The sequence below is a fragment of the Perca flavescens genome, chromosome 15 (assembly GCF_004354835.1).
Source record: "Perca flavescens isolate YP-PL-M2 chromosome 15, PFLA_1.0, whole genome shotgun sequence".
Classification (NCBI taxonomy): Eukaryota; Metazoa; Chordata; class Actinopteri; order Perciformes; family Percidae; genus Perca; species Perca flavescens.
In genome coordinates this window covers 16932429-16955641 of record NC_041345.1, presented here as the reverse complement: position 1 = coordinate 16955641, position 23213 = coordinate 16932429, and the positions used below count along the sequence as shown (strand labels likewise).

General features: G+C 40.6%; 1 protein-coding gene and 1 non-coding gene across 2 annotated transcripts; one reads left to right on the top strand and one right to left on the bottom strand.

Annotated features, from left to right (window-relative positions):
- Positions 1-87: 87 nt before the first annotated feature.
- On the bottom strand, positions 88-159 carry trnac-gca (transfer RNA cysteine (anticodon GCA)). The gene has a single exon. It is a non-coding gene; the product is annotated as a tRNA-Cys (tRNA).
- Positions 160-5817: 5658 nt separating this feature from the next.
- On the top strand, positions 5818-13265 carry lfng (LFNG O-fucosylpeptide 3-beta-N-acetylglucosaminyltransferase). Its single transcript, XM_028599482.1, has 8 exons — positions 5818-6351; positions 10254-10302; positions 10532-10634; positions 10712-10865; positions 10970-11055; positions 11188-11353; positions 11461-11546; positions 11651-13265. The coding sequence occupies exons 1-8, from the start codon at positions 5950-5952 to the stop codon at positions 11715-11717; spliced, it is 1113 nt and encodes a 370-aa protein (XP_028455283.1). The 5' UTR covers positions 5818-5949; the 3' UTR covers positions 11718-13265.
- Positions 13266-23213: the final 9948 nt, after the last annotated feature.

Below are 23213 nucleotides of genomic sequence, written 5' to 3'. Positions count from 1 at the left end.
AGATCAGTAAAGTCTCTTCTTATGTTATTTTCCATAACTCTGAAACTCAATATCTAAATTCTGTAAACTTTTCTTCTGTATAAAGATAGGGGGCATCCGGATTTGAACCGGGGACCTCTTGATCTGCAGTCAAATGCTCTACCACTGAGCTATACCCCCTGATGGAAAGTTAAAAATAATAGAAGTTGGATAATGACAAATACCTGTTAAATGTTGTTATTCAACAAAGAAGTGATGCTTTATTGTAGACTGTATCTGTTAAATACTGTTAAAACTAAACTAAAACCACTTCTGGACAAAACAGAAGAGAAATTATACACAGTGTGTGTACACCCACATCACACCCCCAGAGTGTAAGCTCAGCAGTTTCCCACCGGAGCCTCTCTTGTCCTGCTCCTCCACTCTACTCCGTCCCGTGACTGTCTGCTCTGTCATTTTCACAGTATCAGATCCAACAGCCCTATTCTTCCACCATAACACACACACACACACACACACACACACACACACACACACACACACACACACACACACACACACACACACACACACACACACACACACACACACACACACACACACACACACACACACACACACACACACACACAGAGATCATATCTCTGCACCTCTTCATGTTCCACAACATAAAGCCCTCCCTGTAACACTGGTGAGAAAAAGATACAACAAGTAGAAAACCATGCCATGTGTCATAATTTGGGCCGTCCCACTAAATGCATTTCTGTTTGGAGACTAGACTAGACCAGAGTCTCCCCAGTTTAACATGTCGATCACTATATGTTCCCAGAAAACAAGAGCCGGCACAAAGAGAGAGTGCTGGGAAGCATTAGGCTGACAGAGTGGAAGTAGGGCAGGAGCAGGGGGTGACAAGCAGGTCTGAACAGTTATGCAAATAGCTTGTGTCCGCCTGGTTATGGAGAGGAGAGTGAAAAGGGAACAATTATTATTTAAAATAGGACATCAACCACCAGCCATGAGTTTCCTGTTTTCATTGGATCTGCAGAGCCGTGCCTTTCTCCTGGCCTCCCCTCACAGTGCTCAGCTTGTTTATTTAGCCAAGAAATGTAGAGTAAACTTGATTGCTACTGATACATCCTCCAAAATATCTAAAGTCATGTAACTGTGACATGGTACAACTAACTCTTTACATGTAATGTCCCTTGACTGCAGAGAAAAACAAACTAAATTATGCACACCACATCTGCAATGGCTCACACATTTTGACATATTTAAATAAGAAAGGGCCTGATGAGGGAACACCCACAGCAAACAATTGAAATTACCTCAATGACTGTTTTCATTGTCTGCTGGACTTCCCATTGTACATCCCAGCAAGGTAGCTATACAGGCCACAAACAAAAGGAGACTGTGTATTGGTTGAGAAAATGACCATTCACTCCAACACAAGGAAGCTTTTCACAGGCTTTTTCTAGGACATATAACCACCGACCTCACTCCTCTTAAAATTTACATTATGATATGGAAATAACTCAAAGTTGTCAGCAGCTTTTAGAGGTCCTTTGAGTTTATTGAGTTCTTAGTGGGACCACAAACCTGAAGGGTCTCCTGTGAATATTGTGTTTCCAGCAACAATAAGTGTTTTTTTTTAGTGTATAGAAATGAAGACTGGTATATGACAAAAATGTATCTGATTTCATAAGGCTGATATTTCTGAAGGACGTACAGGCGATCACAAATAAAAGATGGTTTATAGGTATTATTATCTTAATATTGAATAGAAGAAATTATGTTCAACATGTCCTTGCTTGCCTGCATGTAACCTGACACTTCTCAGCTGCTGGTTGATCATTTACAGTTTAACAAAATTAAGCTGCAAGAATTTGTCACATATAAAACAGCAGAATGACATAAGTATATATACAGTATATATATATATATATATATATATATATATATATATATATATATATATACTTAACTACTAACAAACAACAGTATATACAATAGTTAAAAATATGTCCACCATGAACACAACAATAAATGCTGCTTACACATAGATGCATAAATAAATATAATCCAATTATAAAATATATAACAGTATAACACTCACAGGGGCCATTTAAAAAAATAACAAACACTTTTATTTAGATATTTTAAGTATATATTGCTGAATATTCCCATAATTTAAATTAAGTGACATTTTCGACTTTTACTTGAGAATTGAGTAGCTGTTTTTATTTACTTAGGTAAAGAATCAGAATACTTCCTCCACCATAGCATGATGCCATACACTAGTGTGCCAGTATTGATTCTTAAGAGAGAAAGAAAAACATGCATCCAGACTTTTGCATAATCATTATTTATCTCATGCATTACAGGAGTTTATCTGTACTAAAGATCTAGTCTTATTTAAGGTCCAATCAGATTTATGGGAACTCTCTCTGCAGATCAATAATAAATGGGTGGTGTTTATTTGTCTCTCCAGCAGCTGAAGCATTCTCAGCCTTTTGGTCCTTGGAGAGTTTCCTCTAATGTTGCATGAGGAGGGAAACTGAAACCGAGTTCTGAGCAGGACGCTCGGTCCCCTGGCTCTCACTTCTGGTGTGACCTGTAATCCAATCAGAGCTGGTGCTTCCATGCTGGGAAAATAAACAGAACCGGAGACTGATCCCACCGCCCGGTTGTTATCCACTGATCCTCAGAGCGTAGTCAGTGTAATCACATTCAGTTTGTTCTTAATCATAGGTCTTGCTCACATAGACAGAGGAATTCAATATTAATCTTCATTGTGTGTTATTTTCATTTTTCATTCATGCAAACAAACAACCATGATTTATCTTAACATGTATCATAGACACAGCAAGAATCCTGGATTGTCAGATTCTTCTCCTGTTAAAGCAGAGACATATTTTTTGTATGTCTTTATGTAACAACAAAAAAGAAGAGTCTCTGGAGAGTGAAACATCCATGTGATCCTATGAAGGAAGGATATATGGATATATATGTTAATATCAAGGGGCAGATGTTTTTTTAAGAATATAATCCAAGAAATCTGAGTCTATTGTGCAGGGGATCTGAGAATCGATCAGCTGACCTTGCACAGCAGCATCTTAGATTCAAATGTGAAAGACTGAAATTGATACATATTTGGATCAACAAAAGCTTGAAAAGGCAGAAACATACAGGAGGCCATCCTGAGGAATGTTACAATAAATGAAATAAATGGAAACATCATGAGTTGAAAAGCAAGATGTGGCTTTGAGCTAATGTCTTCCATGTTGGATCTACAGTATATGCAGAGTATCAAGTTATAGCTGACATCTTACAGAGCTGAGCATGCACATGTGTTTCCAGTTTTTGTGGCGTGCATCAGTGAATAAAAATAAGATACTTTAGTGCTGTAATGACGCTTTCTGGACAGTTTGTGGGATGTTGTGACACCCTGGTCACAGTGCATGCTGGGATTCTTGTCCTGCTATGTGTGTGTCATCATCTTTGTAAAAGCAGGAACTATAAATAGCAGCCCTTTAATTTTACCATCTGACTGAGGCTTCACCGGCAGCTCAGATCCCCCACCATGCTGATATGATCAGGGGGACATCAAGCACATTGGGATGTTTATTTGTGGGTTTGTGGGCACTATGGTGAGGAAGTGGGCTTGTCTGAAGAAGCTGGATATATAACCTCACTGGTATCCAGCAGTAATGTTAGATAGGGGGGTCTAGGCTGAGGTGGGGTGATTTCAGAAGGTGTTTTTTTTCTGTTGGTGTCTGTGGCAGAAACAAAAGGCTGAAATAAACTGAACCAAGGGGGAGGTTGGCGCTAATACAACTGGAGAACTTTACTCTTTCTCTTGCCATTTTAACAACTGACGTTGTTTTTTGTTGTTTTTTTTGTCCAAAGGACCAAAAAGAGTTTCCGAGGAGGGACGAATGCCTTGCAAGCCCAGCAGAAAGAGGCAGTTGATTGAAGAAGAATGAAGGCCACAGAGACAACCCCCTCGGCCTGGTTTTTTATACTTGCTATTAGACGCTTTTCTATGCACACTTTTTAACGGTGAACAAAAGACCCTGTCAGGAGCAACAAAGCAGAGAGGTAACTTATGCCCTGTGTGTCCCAGAATTAAAAACAATGAAACACCTGCTGTAAAAAGTATATATATTTTTTCTCTTGCAAAAGATTTTCAAAGAATTTCTCTTACTAGTGCAACCAAAGACAGTTGGAGAGGAGTCAAGAAGCAGGATGTATTTACTACAGACATGAACGGTGTAACTCTCTTACACCTTAAAGGACAACATTGACTTTTTTTTTTATCCCAAAGGTACCCAAAGTTTGGATTGAGACCAAAATCATCTGTGTTTTCAGCTGCCTTTGCATCCAACTTAAAAAAAGTGTATCAAACCTTGGGCTTCAAGGATTTTGGCTTTAATCTTGCACCAAACTTAAACCTGGGTTTAACCAGACTTTTATTTGATACTAAACCATCTACATCCACACTACTATGTTTTCATTTTTAAACAGTGTTTTAGAACGAAAACGATCTTGATCCTCACAAGTTTTTTAGTACCATTTCAGAACTAATCTTGGTCCAAACGCATATCACAGACCATTCACGTAACAACGCTGTGTCGCAAATCAAATAATGGCTTGCCTCTTGCACATGTAGGCAGCAGTAGCATGATAAAATGCAGAATTTGACTGCACAATAGCTGCAAACATAGGAAACAAGGTCCGAAACGGCTGTAATTAGTTATCCATTTTGAATTACCAACTGATAGTTGGTAGGCTAATGTCTTAAGTTTTCTTCTGGAAAAGGGTCAGATGATAGAGACGTGACAAATTCAGTTTCTGCCGGTTCAGACTCAAACGTAATCCTACTAAAACGGGCCCATCGGTGTCTCCAAATATCTACGTTAGGGGCTCGGAAACACCGGAGTAGTTTGGACACCAGGTGTAAATGAAGCAAAAGTTATGCGTTGAGTGTGAATGCCTAAATCTGGTGGTGGCTGGGTGTCAGGTTTTTTTTTTTTTAGGCTCCACCGGCTGCATATTGGTCTAAATGGATTTGCATGTCTTTTGGTCAGCCTCCCAGCACCAGAAGGCACTCAGTTGTGAGAGCCAGAATTTGAATAACAAGTGTTCAGCAATGGCCAACTGTTTAGAGTCCTCACAAGGTCAGGGAAGAACAATAGAGCCCGTTTCTCTGTTGAACACCCGGCTCACACTTGGCTGAATTCAAATAGCTTCACCTTTCATCAAATCAGTCTGATTGCAGATTCAGATACGAAAGATAGGCCTACACCTTTTTGTGTGAATGATGCAGTTAGAAACATACCTTTCTCGTAACCACCTGCAGTTTTGTATTCTTTGGGTCAATGTTTATCTCATATTATCTTTAAAAACCAAATTGAACTGTGCAAGTCACATTCACACACACACACACACACACACACACACACACACACACACACACACACACACACACACACACACACACACTCACACGCACACACACGCACACACACACACACACACACACACACACACACACACACACACACACACACACACACACACACACACACACACACACACACGCAGACACACACACACTCTCTCACACACTCACACGCACGCACGCACGCACACACACACACACACACACACACACACACACACACACACACACACACACACACACACACACACACACACACACACACACCACGCCCCATTGCTGAGTCACTTGTTGGAATGCTGCATTCTAGGACCTCCCACGAGGCGTGGCCAACATGGAAGCTTATATATTTTCCCCTCGATACAAATAAGTTATTTGTGATTAAGCTATGCACCCTGACGGACCTGTCGTTCATCCTTTTACAGTTTATTGAGAAAAAAATACCATATGGACTTTGCTTTGGAGATTCGTTGCGCCGCTTCATAGTTTTTAGTCATCAAAGTTTAATCATGTTGAAAAATAATGGAAAGAAGACAGCCATCTCTGTAGCCAGCACAGCATGTGTCTGCCTGCTGCTGCTCCTGGTTGCTGTGCAGCATCACCGGGTCCAGGTGGACGAGGTGGCGAAAGGAGAGAATACCGGGACACGCTCTCTTCTCCAAGATGCCGCGCAGGAACAGGAGCAGGACGCACAGGCTAAGAAAGGATTCTCGGCGTACTTCACCAAACTGACCCGGGGACGGAGGGAGGTGGAGAAGCCCGCACTCTCCTCCGCGTCCGCCGCTGACCCGCCTCCAGCTGAAGACATCAGCGCGGATGACATCTTCATCGCTGTGAAGACCACCAAGAAGTTCCATCAGTCCAGACTGAGCCTGCTCCTGGACACATGGATCTCAAGAAACATGCAACAGGTAAAGGAAAAGTGCCAAATTAATTATTGATATCATTCATGTTTTATTCATTTGACATGCATAATCCGCTCTTAATTAATGCTGTGCATGCACAAGTTGGAAATTTAGATTTTTAGAAAAGTGATGTGCCTGTTTGTGGTCTGATGTCATTGTTGCTGAGCCTGTGCTGCACAGCTGAACAATAGGCCTGTGCACACATGCAGGTGATGCGTGTTTGATGGCTGCTTACAGTGCTGTATTGTTCCCCATGTCACCAGATGACACACTGAAAAAGCCACACAACCCCTGTTACCATGCTGAATTTCACCAGCTCTGTCACTTTTTATTCTCCTCTGAGTGATGTCCCTGAGAACGAGGGAGCAGTTTCAGGACTCCCTCTTCTCCCTCTTTCAGCCCCCCTCTCTCCCCACTCTCTATTATCCCTCCTCTTTTTGGATGTCCCTGTGAATGCCCCCGGTGCAATGGATGCTTCACAGCACCGACTCCAGCGCTGTCCCCCTTCCAGCACTAACAAAGCGTCTTTCTGAAGGGGGAAAGAAAAGCTTTCCCAGCCCCTTGTCTCCCCTCTCTCCATGGGAACGTGGGAGCTGTGTCTGGGTCAAGCTTACTGGAGGGATGGGAAAACGGGGGCTTCGTTAAGGGGATCCCTGGGACAAAGGGTTGCATCTATAGGCAAGTTTATGCTGGGAAGCCGCACGCTGAGTATGAAAATGTGGCCTTGAGAACCAAGCTCCTTCAGATGGTGCACAAAGACAAGCACATGTCCACACTTGTGGTTAACAGTTGCTATTCAAAGTGATTTTTATCTTGCACTTAGAGCTGTCACACACAGAGGTTCTCTTTTTTTTTTTTTTTTTTTTAAGCCTTGTCTCTCTTTATCTCAAGCACTGTAAAATTTGTGGAGAGGTTGCTTCTCTCATTTTTGATGTCTGTAAAATTGTAATAACTGTCTGTCACAATCACTTAGCCCAGACAGAATCACTTGCACAGCTCAAGTTAATGTCCAAACCATACTCCACAACATCTGCTTGGATGTGAGTTAATTGTGCTAATTGGTGATAATCACTGTACTGGATGATGTTAGTTAACCCATCCGACAGCGTTAACAGCAGGGCTTATAGGCAGGCAGCTGGTGGGTGGCTGCATGGACAAAAAGGACAGACTGAGCCCCACAATGCAAGAGGGAGTTCCTGGAGGAAGGGTGCCAGGTGGTCAGGAGAGACAGAACAAAGGACGGCCTTAATGCCAGCCATATGATGCTCGGAGTTCCCACCATGTACATATGGCCATCCCCAATGTTCAGGTTTGATTCTCACGCTCAGCTGATGGGCATCTGTGGGGTTTGGATCGCTTTTGTAGCAGTACACATACAAGGGACAAAAATATTATTTCTGCAAATGGCAGTTTATAAGACTTTTTTTTTTTTTTTTTTTTTTTTTTTCTGACTGTGTTGTTACTTTTCTGCTCAAACTGAGATCTTTCTACTCGTATGCATGAATAGAGTTGCTATCTGCAGCTGTTTACATGAGAACAGGGAGGGAAGATTATCTCTGTGATAACTCTGTTGACACATTAGTGCCTGTGGCCTTCTTAACCTTTGAGCCCATTCAGAGCATAAATAGCATTTTTCTGTTAATCCAACCAGTTAGTCTTTATGTAAAAAGTTACTTTGTGGATATTAAATGCCAGACCCCAAAAAAATACTTGTAAATTGGTGCTTTTGAAACAGAAAGCCTCTTTCATCAAACACCAACGGTTCCCCTTCCTGTTTTCTATTAATTACCCTTGAACAATATATCTTTGTACCGAGAGCAGGGTCATGAAACGAAAGAATAAAATGCATCACAATATTTCCTGATCCGCAGCGAATTGTTTTGTAAAACTGGCCCCTAGTCGCTGCTTTCATCAGAACTTTTTTTGCAGCTGGCACTGAGATCTCTTAAGAGTATGATAATTAGAAAGCACTTAAACAATGAGCACTTTTAGCATTTAGAAAAAAAACCTTGGCAATGTAGTTGAGTTTATGAAATGGCTTCACTATGAAGTGCAAGTAGTCAGAAAGTGGGTGTCATTGAAGAGGACAGCCGGGTGTTAAAAATGTGCCTGATGGTATGAATCATTTGTCCTGATTAAAAGGGCTGAACATGCTTTGAATCTCTGGGACAGAAGAGGGAAGGAGCCAGGGTGGAAGTGGTTGATGGAGGGAGGGGAGCCTGATGCCCTTCCTTCCCGTGGAGCTGGAGACAGCCAGCCAGGCACCACGTTCAGCTCAGACAGGGCCGTGCCAGGCCTTCCTGTGACCCCCCCCTCACTTTGCTCTCATCTCCCTCTTCTCTTCACCCATGCCCCCTCAGCTCTTATCTCTGCTCCACACACAGCCATCTTTTCTTTTTTTTTCTGTATGAATTAGTATTCCATGAAAGTAACTGTTCTTTTAGGTTTCAGTTAAAAACAAAGACTGAAAAAATCCTTCCCAGGGAGGGTTCTCTTTAGTTAACTCCTGCAGCTGTATGCAAATGCTGGCAAACATATTTAGAATTTACCCAGTGGAGACTTTACCCAGCATGAAAACTTACAGCATTGTTCTATTCAAGAGGCTCTGGCCGTATATGTGGGCCGGAGAGGGGGTGGGAGGAGGAGGCAGGATAGGGGGTAAAGAGGGGGTGAATGGCCACACACGGTTTTCGATTTACTAATCAGCAGTGAGATCCCAGCCCTCTCCTCCATCCTTCCTCCCTCCCTCTCTCTCTCTGTCAGTGCCCTGGCAGCTCTGGCAGCTGCCTCAGTGATTAGGCTGTCTATTCAACAGGCTTTAAAGCAAACAGCGCCAGCCTCTGATCCCTTAACCAGTGAAACCACCACCCTTCCTTAAACAAATACCGGCCCATGGCTTCAGCATCAAGCAACATCTGCTCTGAGTATGTTGTCCTCGCCTTGTGCTGAAAAAGAAAACTGATGTAGAAAGATGTCTTTCCATGTCTTTTCATTGAAGTAAAGTCAGCAGACTGTTTCTGGATGCAGTCCACATATCGCAGTTGCTCAGCAACAGAGCGGCGAACTTGCAGGAATGCGGGTTAAAGTTGACAAAGTGCTCGGTCAGTGAGGGCGAAGGCACCACGACCTGGCCTGTAGAGACACGTGGCACAGATAAGGTAGCGTGATGTTCGGCAGGTGCTGCCTCACCTGAGGTGAAGAGTAAACAGACCGCTGGCGGTTTCAAAGCTCAGGGCCCTTTCATCATCACTATTCACCAGCTTGCACCTGCTCAGTGTAAAGCATCATAAAGAGGAGTCTAATCTTCCCCTGCTCCTTTTTTAAAGTGTGTTCCTGTAAGCTGCCCTTTGTTGTTGCAACTGAGTAACTTATGAGTAACTGCAACATTTAACAAGCGCCTGCAATCTCGTGGTATGATTCTTAAGACTGTCAGTCATACAGCAGCGAGCACGCAGATCATTGTGTGCAGTGGTTTATCGACTTGACGCTTCTCTTTTAGTTGTATTCAACATTGTGAAGCCAGGCAGCAGGTCCGGCAGAGCGAAGGGGCTCAGCCGGGGGATGGGATACATGAATGGGTTGTGTGTGGGGCGGACAGTCTGCCTCCTCTTTTGTTCTATGTCTGGGATGCTTCGGGGCAGCAGCATAGTTGCCATGGAAAGAGTGAAACGCAGCACAATAGGGCTTTATTAGAGCAGGGGGTTGTTTAACTCAATGTGTTTTACACTGCATAAAAGGCCAGTTGATTGATGCTAATCACCCGGGGCTGGATGTGACGAAGAAGGACTTTGGACACACTCTTAAATTTGATCATGTGATTACTTCACTTGATCATCCAGAGTGGTTTTGATTTTGTGGATTTAAAGACCAAGTCCACTTATCTGTGTTCTCCCTTTGTTTGTTTACAGACTTACATCTTCACAGATGGAGAGGACGAGGAGCTAAAAAAGAAAATTGGTAAGTTTTATGAGGGGAATTTCATCATATTCAAGGAAACAGAGATGCACATTGTTTTATTAGAAAGGGAGCTCTGAATTAATGAGCAATCATACTTTGAAATCCTACTTTCATAAAAATTCTGCCTTGAGCTTTTTCTGTGAAAAATGCTATTTCAATACATAGAGCCTTCATTGATGTGTCATCTTTAACTAAAAATTCCTCCTGTTTCTTTTCATTGTTGCCACAGGGAGTCACGCAATCAACACCAACTGCTCTGCAGCTCATAGCAGACAAGCTCTGTCTTGCAAGATGGCGGTGGAATATGACAAGTTCATAGAGTCGGGGAAAAAGTAAGTATCACATAAAATACATTTTAATGGAGATTTTTATGAACATCTCAGGTTCTAATAGTTCATCTCTTTCCTAGGTGGTTCTGTCACGTAGATGACGACAACTATGTGAATGTTCGGACTCTGGTGAAGCACCTATCGCAGTACCCCCACACCCAGGACATGTACATCGGTAAACCTAGCCTGGACCGGCCCATAGAGGCCACAGAGAGGCTGGGGGACAACAAGATGGTACGTAGAATATTCTTTTATTTGGTGCATCATATTTTTTAAGCTCATATGGGTTATATGTCAGATGATTCTGTATATTAACAAACTTTTCTGTGTACTTATAGAAACCAGTCAACTTCTGGTTTGCTACTGGAGGAGCAGGCTTCTGTGTGAGCCGAGGTCTGGCTCTGAAGATGAGCCCATGGGCCAGGTAAGATGCAGATACACTTAACACACATCCTGTATTGTTACGCAGAACATTTATACCTCAGTCTTGAGCATACATTGCTGCAATTATTACATCAACACTGACCAAGTGTCTGTCTATCTTTTGTCTTTCCAGTGGCGGGCACTTCATGAACACAGCTGAGAAGATTCGCCTGCCCGACGACTGCACCGTCGGCTACATCATCGAGTCGGTTCTGGGGGTTCCTCTGACCCGCAGCAACCTGTTTCACTCCCACCTGGAGAACCTGCAACAAGTGTCAAGATCTGAGATACACAAGCAGGTGAGAGGCGCATAGCTCATATCTCTTTATATACATGATCAGTATCCAGTATCCTTGGTGTTCTTCTTTTCTATAGGCTCATGTTTTTGCTGTTATTCTTCCTGCAGATCACCCTCAGTTATGGGATGTTTGAAAACAAAAGTAACATCATCAATTTGAAAGGGGCTTTTCCTGTGGAGGAGGATCCATCAAGGTGAGAGATTGTTCTGTATTTAATGACATATTTAATCTCTGTTTTAACACCTTTTTTTTCTTCTAGCAAATCTAACTCCAAACCTTCTTATCTCTGTCTTCCAGGTTTAAGTCTGTGCACTGTCTCCTGTACCCAGACACCCCATGGTGTCCCCCTCAGGTTGCCTTTTAGGGCGACCGCTCCTTTCTCATCCTCGTCCCCGTCGTGCCTCGGTATCTGAAAGGCTTGCGGGGACCAGTGTTTGGTATTAGACCGCACGGCTGCTGTATTGTTGCTGCAGTTTTGTGCGGTCTTTAATAGTTTTACTGGGCTGCTGTGCGGCCCGCCTCGGGACTATTCCTTCCTGTCTGCAGCCAGGACCTTGCCCCATAATGTTCTGGTGGAGGACCCCAGCTCTCGGCAGGAAGTTGCTTTCAGCGTTAAGCTTCGCAGGCAATCAGTTGAGCTTTGTGATGTATATGTTGCTTGTAAATGTATCTGCAATTCTCATAGAATGTATTGTCATATATTCAAGCCTTTTTGCCAGCTTTACATTCACTGTTTTTAGCTTTTAAAAATACAAAGCCATACAGGTCTTTTTTAGTAGGCTTTTTGGCTTTTATTGCATATAATTGGCTTTTTCAGGCATGTTTGTTTAGATATTTTAACTCTGATGACTCCGGACAAATGCTCTAATATGAAGATATTGTTGTGCTTTTAAGTTAACAGTGTAATTTCTCCCATAAACTGAGCTGGCAGTAGGCAGATTTCCAAAGGCATCTTTGGGTGACCTAATCTGAGGTATATCAGGACAAAGCACTTTTCCCTTTTTGATATTTTTTGGTGAACTGACCTAATTTACGTCCTTTTATTGACATGCCTCAGATTTGCGTCCAAACTAACAAAAAAGAAAAAATAACCCCTCAAAATCTTGATCTATTCATTTTTATGTAATTAATAACACTCCTTGCATTTGTTACAATCAGGGAAAATAATGAGTGGAAGAGATTTTGATTCAGGGTTACAATCAGCCTTTTGAATTGCTTTGAAAAGTTTTTTTTGTTTGTTTAAAATTGCACATCTGAGTGTCAAATTATCTGATGTTTGCTACTGAAAAGACGCTCACCTCAAAAGGTTCAACAGCAAATAATTTGTGACTTTTAGCTTGGATGAAACCAAATTAGTAAAGAAAAATCACATTGAAACATTGGCATCTAAACAATAACCATGTGTGATCCGAACCACAGTCTGTAATAGTTTGCACAAAAGACTGATGAGCTTCTGTTATTATTAACATGAATGTTCTGTATTTACACTTCATATTGGCTGGTTACTGTTGAAGCCTGTGAGGTGAGAACTTTACAAGAGCAACATGAGTGTTTCCACATGGAGGTGTTCGTTCCCTCTGTGTCGTCTCTCACCCATATTGGGTTACGCTGTACATTTTGATTACAGTATTGTGTACTGTGCCTTTTGTCTGAATTAGTAATTGTATAATGTTTAGAATGTAATTTCCACTTTGTGGGTTACATAAGCTTTTAATGACCCGGACATGATATTTGTACTGCTTTGAACTGTGCTAAATGTGGTGTTTATTCTCCAGTATCTGGAGGGTTTGAACGGTTCATTCCCAATACTGGCTTCTCAGGGATTCTGAGCTGATCCTGGTATTAACTACCATTGGACCCACGGTGGGACATAAAACTTTGAATAAAAGTGCATAACCACTGAGAAACTTTACATATTTGGTCATGTTTTTATTTGACTGCCTTCCAAGTTTAAGATGACCCATTTAATGTTCAAAATAATAATTATTACTATGATGCATGAGGGCAACCAGTAGTGGAAAGTAACAAAGTAGGCATTTAATAAAGCACTGTACTTAAGTAGGCCTATAATTTTGTTTGTAATAACCAGTTTAAGTATGCAGTGTACAGATCATATTAGTAAGCCGAGATAACTAAGGATGTTAAGTTTCTGTATGGGCGGGGCGGGGTCATTTGAACTGTTCTGCGCTGAAGCGGTGCTAAGGCTCATGGGAAAATATATATATTCTGAACAATTTCTGTCCTAGTTAGTGTGTTTTAATAATGTTCTGTTAATGTTTTGGGAGTGCATTGATATTCTCTGGGTTTTAGTTTTGTATGGTTGATTTAGTGTTCATGTTTATCTACATTTCTTGCTGTGCCATGACCGAGACCCGGGTGGGGACTGATGGCCTCTGGGCATCCATGCATCCAGTCATCCATTTTTAACCGCTTATCCGGTGTCGGGTCGCGGGGGGAGAAGCTCCAGCAGGAGACCCCAAACTTCCCGAGATAAAAATCATTGTTAAGCACACAGGTTGGAAATCAGTAACTCTGTCTTCTGAGAACTTTCTATGCAGCATGGAATGTTGGGAAAATATAAGCATTGTAGGTGTAATGCTTTTTCTGTGTATTTGGAGCAAATTTATGAAATACATTGTTAATGGAATCAGAATCATAAAGAAAAAACAATATTAAGTAAAAAAATGTCTTCAGTAGTGATAAGTAGCCTAATGTTTTATGTTCATTTGCATGTCTAACTTCACATGCTTATTTTAGACAAAATGAGTTCAGAAAAAAAAATATTTATGTTTACTAATTATTTTTAGTATTAATTTAAATTGTATTTGTTTTCTGCAGCAACTTCTGCAGATGGTTTAAGGCAACGGGTTTCCACACAAATTTCTATAGTCAATGAATTGGTGTCAGTTATAAATAATTAACAGTTAGGGGCTCAGAAAAAGTAAGGTAACTCTTATTTCACAAAAAAATCTAAAATGAGAGACAAGTACAAAAAAACGCAAATTTATCTAGCAAGATTACATTTTTTATTCTTTACTATATTTCATATTATGACCTAGTCCCTAGTTTGGGAACCAGTGGACTGAAATATCTAATGACTTGTAATCAGAGGGAAATCTTGTACTATTTACTCCACTACATTTACCTGGTGTACTAATTGTTTTTCTGATTAAGATTTAAAATATCTAGCCTATAATAAACATATCAAAATATGAGGTATTATTTATACAGTTCATTAAAGCAGCCAACTATAACAATAAAACACTGCTTACATGCATCAATCCTATTATATAATATGACAATATAACACTGTCAGAAGCCTTTTTTTTTTTTTTTTTTAAATCATCCTGCATTTGCACATGTTGAACTCTGACAGACAGAGCACAGGCTCCATCACCAAAGCCTTGCATGGGAGACAAATTACTCAGAGCAAACATCCCCACCACAAACCCTAATCACAGCTTTGCCTTCCAGAGATGCATAGTGGGAAAAAGTGCAGTCTTTTATGTGTCTAAATCTCATGTTCAAACAGACATCAGTCATCTGCAACCTCTGAATTTGCTCTGTCAACTCATAAAGCGTTTCCAATAAATCTGTGCAGACGTTTCAAATCATACATTGTATAAAACATTAAACAATCAAAGCAGTCTGATTGGTAGCTATAACCTTTAATTCAGTGGCAAATGCTTGATCAGCTCAGCTTTCTAAGAAGAGGGAGAGAGATCTCTCCTCTGGCACTGCATCCATGGGAAAAGAGTGCCTGTGGCTTAAGTTTAAAACTCTTGTATTATTGAACTGGCAAGCTATGACCGTGCAAACAGTAATCTGATCTGCAGCACTTTGATATTTCCTACAAAAGAGAAAGGCTTTTACATAAATAGGAAATCATTAGAGTGTTGGTTTAATCGGTCTCTAATCAATAAATTAATAAATTAAGGTCAGACTCTCAAAACTGTCGCTTGTATGTAACATTGTTTAAGTCATAACTGAAGAGACATACACAATATCACAGTATTACACACTGTTTCAGTCTGCATCTGCACTATTGCAATGAGAGGAAATAAAATAGGTAGTATGAGATTTAAATGAACCTTAACCCATTTCTTCAAGCTCATTTGTAATCCGTCTGCATCAGTAATCCTTCAAACATACCAATCTGTCACATCTGCGAGCAACCTTAAATGAATGGTAATTGTTACTGTGCTTTTCCACTGTTTATCTTTCCTTAAGGTTCGCTATTGCAATTATGTCTGTTGCCATACCAGCAGCTGCAGAATAATAAATACAGTCAGACTGAGCTTTTTAAGTGTACGATATTAGCATTTCAATTTACACCCCGAGATGAGGCCAAGCTTTCAGCCTCACACAGGGAGAAATTTTGGAGGGAAGACAAAGCTGTGACAGAGAGGAGAAACCACTTGAGACACTGAATGGCTTTGTAGTGACAGCATTATTATGACAGATAGTAGAATGAATCAGTTGAATAGAATAGAAAAATTGTTTGATTTCTTGGTCTGGCCCAGCAGCAACCAGTAGACTCCATTGTTAAAATTGTCTGGCACATAAAGCACCGTAAAACAGAAAATTGTCGTTTTAGATACATGTTAATAAGTGAGCTTTAGATGTGCTTACAGGCAGATTTTCTTACTTTTGGACAGAGCCAGGCTAGCTGTTTCCCCCTGTTTCCAGTGTTGGTGCTAAGCTAATCACCTGCTAGGTGTAGCTTCATATTTAAACAGACAAATATGACAGTGGTATCTTCTGATCTAACTCCCAACATGTCGCACTATTCCTTACAGTAAAATGTTTGATGGTATCAGTACTTTTGTAAGGGATGTCAGTAGTTGTTCCCCTGTAAACTGCATCGTTTTAATATCATTATGAGATATGTGTCTTTACTGTAAACAAGGAGTCCGTATCATGATTGAAAGTATAACTCAGGCATAACGTCTCCACAGGTCTGTCGTTGAACTCTTGTTGGAATGATTTTAGTAATGTTGTTTTGCATATGTATGGTGTAGCAACAGGTGAGAGATTATAAGAACACCAACATCCAACTGCAGACATCCATCGCTGGCTGTCCACAAAACTGTCAGTAAACTGTGGTGAAATATGACTGGAGGCTGTTGTTGATTATCTTCCAGTGATAAAGGATCCAGACAACCAAAATGTCAATCATGTTCTGTGTACAAAACATAAGAGTCCTGCATGACTTGTGTATGTCTGAGTTTGAGTCGTACCTGAGGAGAGATCTGCCCACCTACAGTTTTCACCCCAGGGAGAAACCATGTCTGTCACCCATGTAATGAGCCGACAGCCTCATCTGTAGAGTTGTATAATTGTTGTGACTTTTGCTCACCCATTTCTGAATAAGTAAGAGTTTAACTTTTAAATTTAAATCCCACAAGAGGATGTTCTGTATATCACACTATATTACAACAAAAAATGTTTGTGTTAATATCAAAAAATTGTGTCAGAGCAGTGGCTAGGCAATAGGGGCAGCATGGAATCTGGATGGCCAGCCCTAATCCCTGCTCTACCAGAGTCAGAAGGTGATAGGTAGTTTGCTTGTTAGTATCATGGATTTATGTGACTGTTAACATTTGTCACTGGAAAATCAATTAAACGTCCACAAAGTAATGCAAAACAAGAGGCAAAATGTAAAAAAGGGGACAATTAATCAACAAAGAGACACAAAATGACCACAAAGACAACTACTAAGAGCTGCAGAATGACAATAAAGAAACATTAACTGACTAAAAGTGACATAAAATTATCACAAAGAGATTCAAAATGCCCAAAAAGAGTATAGAGGTATGTAAAATCACTACAAAGTGACAAAAAGCGACCACAGAGACAGAAAATAAGATGTAAAATGAAATGCAAAACCCCTAAAAAGAGACATCAAATGACTATAAGAGATCCAGAACAACCACAAAGAGATGCAAAAAGGTGAAAAAAGTAGTTGTTTTGCATCTTCTAGTCTGGGTTTATAGCTTGTCTTCAGCATTATGTGACAATATGGATAATTTGTTTCAAACAAAACAAGTCAAAAAGTGACACCATATCTCTCTGGAGTTCAACTGTTTAAATTTGCATTCACAAAAAATTTATAATTCATATTTATTTATATTCAGTCATATTCAATACATAATAAAATATAAGAACACATTTTAAACACTGAATATCAAGGCTTCACAGGTCTTAACAATGCCATTATTTCTGCCCTGTTTTAATTTGGAACGACAGGAAACACTTAAGTCTGTTAACACTTTGTACCCTGCTGATTAAAACACAAACACCTGGGTGTGTTTTCTTGCACCTCACATCAGTGCTCTGAGTGGAAGATGTGAAATGTCACAACTCTGTAAAGTTGCTCTCTCTTTGTGTTTGTTTGACTCAAAAACAAATCAGCGGCTCTACTAACTAACTGTCAGTAAAATGGAAACCCCAGAGTGGGAGGTGAAGAGTTGGAATATGTGGTGAAGTATGGATGGCTGCCACAGAGGGACATTCCTCAGAGTACAGGGGATTACAGAGACGCTGGCCACTCGCACACCGTCTTCATGACTTCCCTTTGCTATATCAGTCAGTCTCCAATTAACAGCCTGCATTGTCTGCAGGATTAGGAGCGGCGGGACAAGTCCCATTGGCCCACAGAGAGATCTCGCAGCAACTGGCACAGGCCTTAATCCTGCTCAACATGTGCTCTAAAGGCAGACCAAGTGGGAGTTTACTATAATCCAGATATCACATATCCCTGCTATAGAAAGTCTTGAATTTGTTAGTAAGCAGCACTTGAGTGGAGGACTTGAGGAATTTGGAGGAGCCAAATTGAATTCATCCTGCCAGGGTCTGTCCAAAAATCTTTGAATTGACATTTTCTTAGGTTAATTTTAAAATTCAGATTTTTAACAACAGAATGAATACTAAATATTAAATATAATACTGCTTATGCATGCTAAATATGGACAAGTGGTTAAAATAAAAATAAAAAATCTTTTTTAGGACTTCTTAAAAGACACTCGAACATATTATTATATATATTATTATATATATCTCTTATATAATACCACCTTTACTTTTAATGTCAACACTTTTGCACAAGGTGTTTAAGGAGCAACAACAATTTGACTTATTGAACATTTAGGTCCATGTGTTAGTGTAACTGATATTAACTCATGTATTGTGTCATTTACAGCATCCTCATGATGGCTTGTTTGTAGGAAAAGTGAAAACTGTTACAACATAAAATAACATAATACATTATTATTTAATGGTATCCTTTACAATAATGATGGTGATTTAAACCGCCAAATAACAATTGTCTATATAGCTTATACAGCAGCATAACGTGTTATATGTAATATGTCAAGGTGCTTTGCAGAAATTCAAATCAGGATGCAAATGATGCTGTGCAACCTCAGGCAGTGATAACTAATAACTATTATTATACAGTAAGAATACACCATCTCAGTAATTGTCTGGGAAGGGTCTAATGGTTGCAACACAGGAAGGTAATGTGATATGGTGTACAAGGAATCATTGACTGAAAATACATGGGCCGTGTCTGAATGCAAACACATTGACTCGCACACATTGTGATTTTGAATGTTTGTTGTAAGATAATGTGATTAAATCTCTAATGTGGTTAATTTTTAGGGAGGTGGCGAACTACTGGTTCATGACAAATTCAGATGACTTTGAAAGAGCAGGAAGGAAAGGGGAAAGTTTTAAGAAAGTCATGGAGCATCAGAGTTGAGTAGGAGGGGTAAAAAGACGAGGACAGGGATAACCAGACAGCTCCATAACTCCTTCACTGGGTACGTGCTCCCTCTGACAGGTCCGGGTGATGCCTACAAAGGAGGAGGTGAGGTGTGAATAACGTAAGCGGTGACTCCCAGGACACAGCTGCCTCCCTTTGAGCCCCGCCACAAAAGAGACAAACCAGGCAACCTGTTACCTCGACTCCCTCTCCGTCGTAAGCATGGCAGCAACAAAGCAGCAGCGTTCCCTCCAGAAACGGGACACAAAGGTGCTCACGTTCTGTGTTTTGCATTCAGTGTTCATCTGCCTCATGATGACATGTACATGCTGAGAAATGAGATGTAAAAGTGAACATTATGAGCAGGGAAAGGCATGATAGCAGAGGTACTTATACTTATCTTGAGTATTTCCATTTTCTGCTACTTCACTACGATTCAGAGACAAATATTGTACATATATATATATATATCATTTTTTTTTTAGATGTTGGTGCTTCCTTAAATTCACCAATAAGGATTTACAAAACACTCCCTGCTATTTAACTAAAAGACAACATCATCTTAACTATGATTTTGCAACTATATTGTAATGAATGGAATATACTTGTAGTCAGAAAGGTAGGAAATGCATCTAAATGTTTATGGGATGCTGCTTTGGAAAATGCCATTCAGTAATGTACCGTAGACATCATTTGTATTTGTTAGGCTGAAACGTGCTCTGATAAATCATTTCCTGTGGGCGTGGAGAACAATTCTGTATCCAGAATTTCAATTAGACAAAGAAAAAGAACCTACAAGGTCTCAAAAGGGTTGGGATGCGGCCTGCACTGTGATTTAGGCTGATTACGTTTTTAAATGGAAGTCTTGCCTTGTGCAGCTTTAACTCTCTTGTGTGTCTCCTGGCCGTCGTGCAGCTGCCTGGCATTGAGGAAAAGGAGAGCCGTGGTCCGACCACCTGGCAGAGAGCCCAGCCAGACTCAGGAAGTGTCTGTGGCGGTGGTGGGGTGGGGGGTGGTTTAGAGGGGTTCCCATTCCTCCTTCTTCCACCTCCCTCCCTCTCCATTCAGCTCCTCACCTCAAAGCATTAGTAATGCATTCCTCCAGTCCAGCAACAAGCCGGGTAATTCAATTTGCCCGATAGTGAGACCGTGTGAAATTTCATTTGCATCTCTGGGTCTCTGTGTAATAACACGGGTTGTAAAAACCTCTCTGCCTCCATCATGCTTTGTTTGTTTACTGCTTTGTTTAGTTCGGCCCCCACAATAAAAAAAAAAAAGCAGGGGAACCAGAAGATGTTGTAATCTCTATATTCATCCTTTGAGACAGAAAATACCTTGAAAGATTAGAGGAAATGTTTTATATTTACTGCCAAAAAATTGGTGCATTTTTAGTTTGTAGTTATTACCCAAAAGACACATTTTGAATGAATAATGGAAGTTCAGTTAAACCTTTATAGACAAAATAACAAAAATAGTGAAGCCTTTTCCAAATAAGATTCAGAGGACAAAACCGTGTGTTTTTAAGCTAAAGAAGGTCCACTTTCCTGATCATTTTATAATCCATTTCAACCCTCAGAGAAGTCAGTGTTTGGGGGGCGACAGCAGCTGGCTGGCGATATGAAGGAAGTTGACAAAACCAGACTGGTGGCCCGGTGCTGACACTGACCTCTCGCCTGTTGTCGACCCAGAGAGGTCGGAAACACAAAACTGCCTTTCTGCTCCTCTCCAAGTGATCTGCATGCACGCCTGTGGTCGGTCACTGCACCGCAGAAGAAATAAATACCAACATACACAGGAGCAGAAATACCACTATTACTTGCACTGCAAAGTAGTTTATATTGACATATATTTAACCTCACTTTAATCACTTTATGTTGCTTTAACCAAACATGCAGCGATCACCATTTTATATAAAGTACTTCATTCACGGTTCTGATGATTTCAATAGTAATTGGATCTGCATGGTTATCCAGGATCACCAATGTCAGGCTCAGTGAAGCCAGGCAAAGCCAAGAGAGACAGATTTAACACAAAGTTAAATTTGCTTTGTGTTACAGATCCCAGATAATGTCTTTAGGGTCTGTGCCATTTAAGGCAGGTCTTTCTTGCAAAATAGAAAATGTATCTCTAGAGACTTCCTGGTTAACTAAAGATTAGTCCTCCCCCTCATCCACAGCGCTGCAGAGGGGAGGGGGGGGGGGTCTAGCTAGTCCACCCGGCAGTCCGGGATAGGAGAAAAAACATGCTCTGGTTTACTGGCATTTCTTTAAACCAATCACATTTGTCATTCACGCTACACCTTTTTTGTGTGTAGTTGTATTGAAGCACATATTTCTATTTTCTATTGTTTTCACACAAAGAGTTGGGGGTGGCAGTAGCTCAGTCAGTAGGGAGTTGGGTTGTGGTTAAAGTCCCCATATTGACCAAAGTATGGTGGTGGACTGGTAGCTGGAGAGGTGTCAGTTCACCTCCTGGGTACTGCCAAGGTGCTCTTGAGCAAGGCACCGAACCCCCAACTTCAGGGTCAAAGTGAACCTAATCCTTTCTTTATGCACACATGATAAATTCTTCAATCTGTAACCAATAAAAAAAGTGTCACAAAAAGGACCAGTATCCCTGTAAAAGTGAAATGAGGGTGACACCAGAGCTGGCAGTGACGTAATGCTGCTCCCTAGTGTTCCTGGTCAGGATGTCAGTATGTTTCAGCTTTTCAAGTGGAAATATTAAAATACAAAAACAAAGAAATTCAACGAGCAGGTGCACTACAGTTAAGTTTGTTTATTTTTTAAAACACAGCATTCATGCTCAATATAACCACAGGTTTTACATGTACATATTTTAAAGATTGCAAAATGATGTATAAAAGAAGAAAAAAAGATTACATCTAGAGTGATTTTTTTTCCAGAAAAAAAAACTCAGACAAATTTAAATCTATTTAACATATTCCCATTAATGAAGCAATACCTTGTGTGTGCTAGAGATTCTAAAATGAAAATAAAAACCTAAAGCAAATCAAATGGAGTAAGCTTTTAAGAAATTAAAATGAAATGTCGTTTTCAGCCAGTTTTTTCTTTTTCATTTTGTTAATGTTTATATTCTGTACAACCACCTTGCATTACAAACAACAAAGAGAATATGACTATTACCCCAAAACAGAAAGATTGCATCAGTGTAATAATGTTTTACAGAGCATAAATGATTACAGGCTCATTTTCTCATTTGATTGCACAGGCAACCAGGAGCTGCAAACTTTACAAAGTGGCTTCAAGTAAAGACACTTAAAAAGATATTCATATAGTAAAAGAGTTGTGCTTCACTTGTTGGCACAAACAAAATCACCTTTTTTTTTCTGGTCACAATGCACATCTAAGAGAAGCAAGTTGAAGCAGCAGAAGTACAAACATCTCACTCCACATTTGAAAGATCGTCACGCTTCAACAGGAAGTCAGCAGGTTTCCTTTAACAATTTCCAGGTTATAGAGAGCAGAGTTATCACAATCCCTTCACAGCATCCACTCATTCTTATCTACTTTCTGTTATAAATGCTAAAACACATTTGTGAGACACTGCATTGCCAATGCATAAAGTTTCTTTCTGAAATTCTCCTAGAAACTGCGATATGCATAACGTCACATAAAATTGCATTAAGATTCTTGTGAGAGGAATTTCTGACTCTAAACTGCTGCATCTGGTGGAGAGGATCATTGGCGGACAGAGTTAGGGATGAGTGTGTGGACTATTCCCAGTTCTGATGCAGGGAGATGAGGCTTTACAACTTAACAGGAGCGTGAGGAGAATAACAAGCGGTCTGGTGAAGAGGCAGATTATCGCAAAGTCTGGAGTAATGTGGCAGAAGACATCACGCGCAACCCTGTCCTCCGCTACTTCACCATTGTCTTCAATGGGCTGTAAAAAAAAAACAAGTTTCTGCTTCCAGTAGTATAAAAACGTCTCGTCTTCGTCAAACTCATTGCGGTTTCATTCCTTTTTTTTCGGCATTGGTCATCGTCATCCCGCTGAGACTCTTCCTGTCAAACAGCTGCATTTCCATCACACAGCTCATCTTTGTCCTCTGAGAGCATGTGCCAGAATCAA

What these genes read in the sequence shown, in the direction of transcription:
- lfng (XM_028599482.1), top strand. Translation starts at nt 5,950, where the DNA reads ATGTTGAAAAATAATGGAAAGAAGACAGCCATCTCTGTAGCCAGCACA. An exon ending in AAGATGAGCCCATGGGCCAG is followed by an intron (nt 11,056 to 11,187) that starts GTAAGATGCAGA and finishes TTGTCTTTCCAG; the next exon opens with TGGCGGGCACTTCATGAACA. An exon ending in GTGGAGGAGGATCCATCAAG is followed by an intron (nt 11,547 to 11,650) that starts GTGAGAGATTGT and finishes TCTGTCTTCCAG; the next exon opens with GTTTAAGTCTGTGCACTGTC.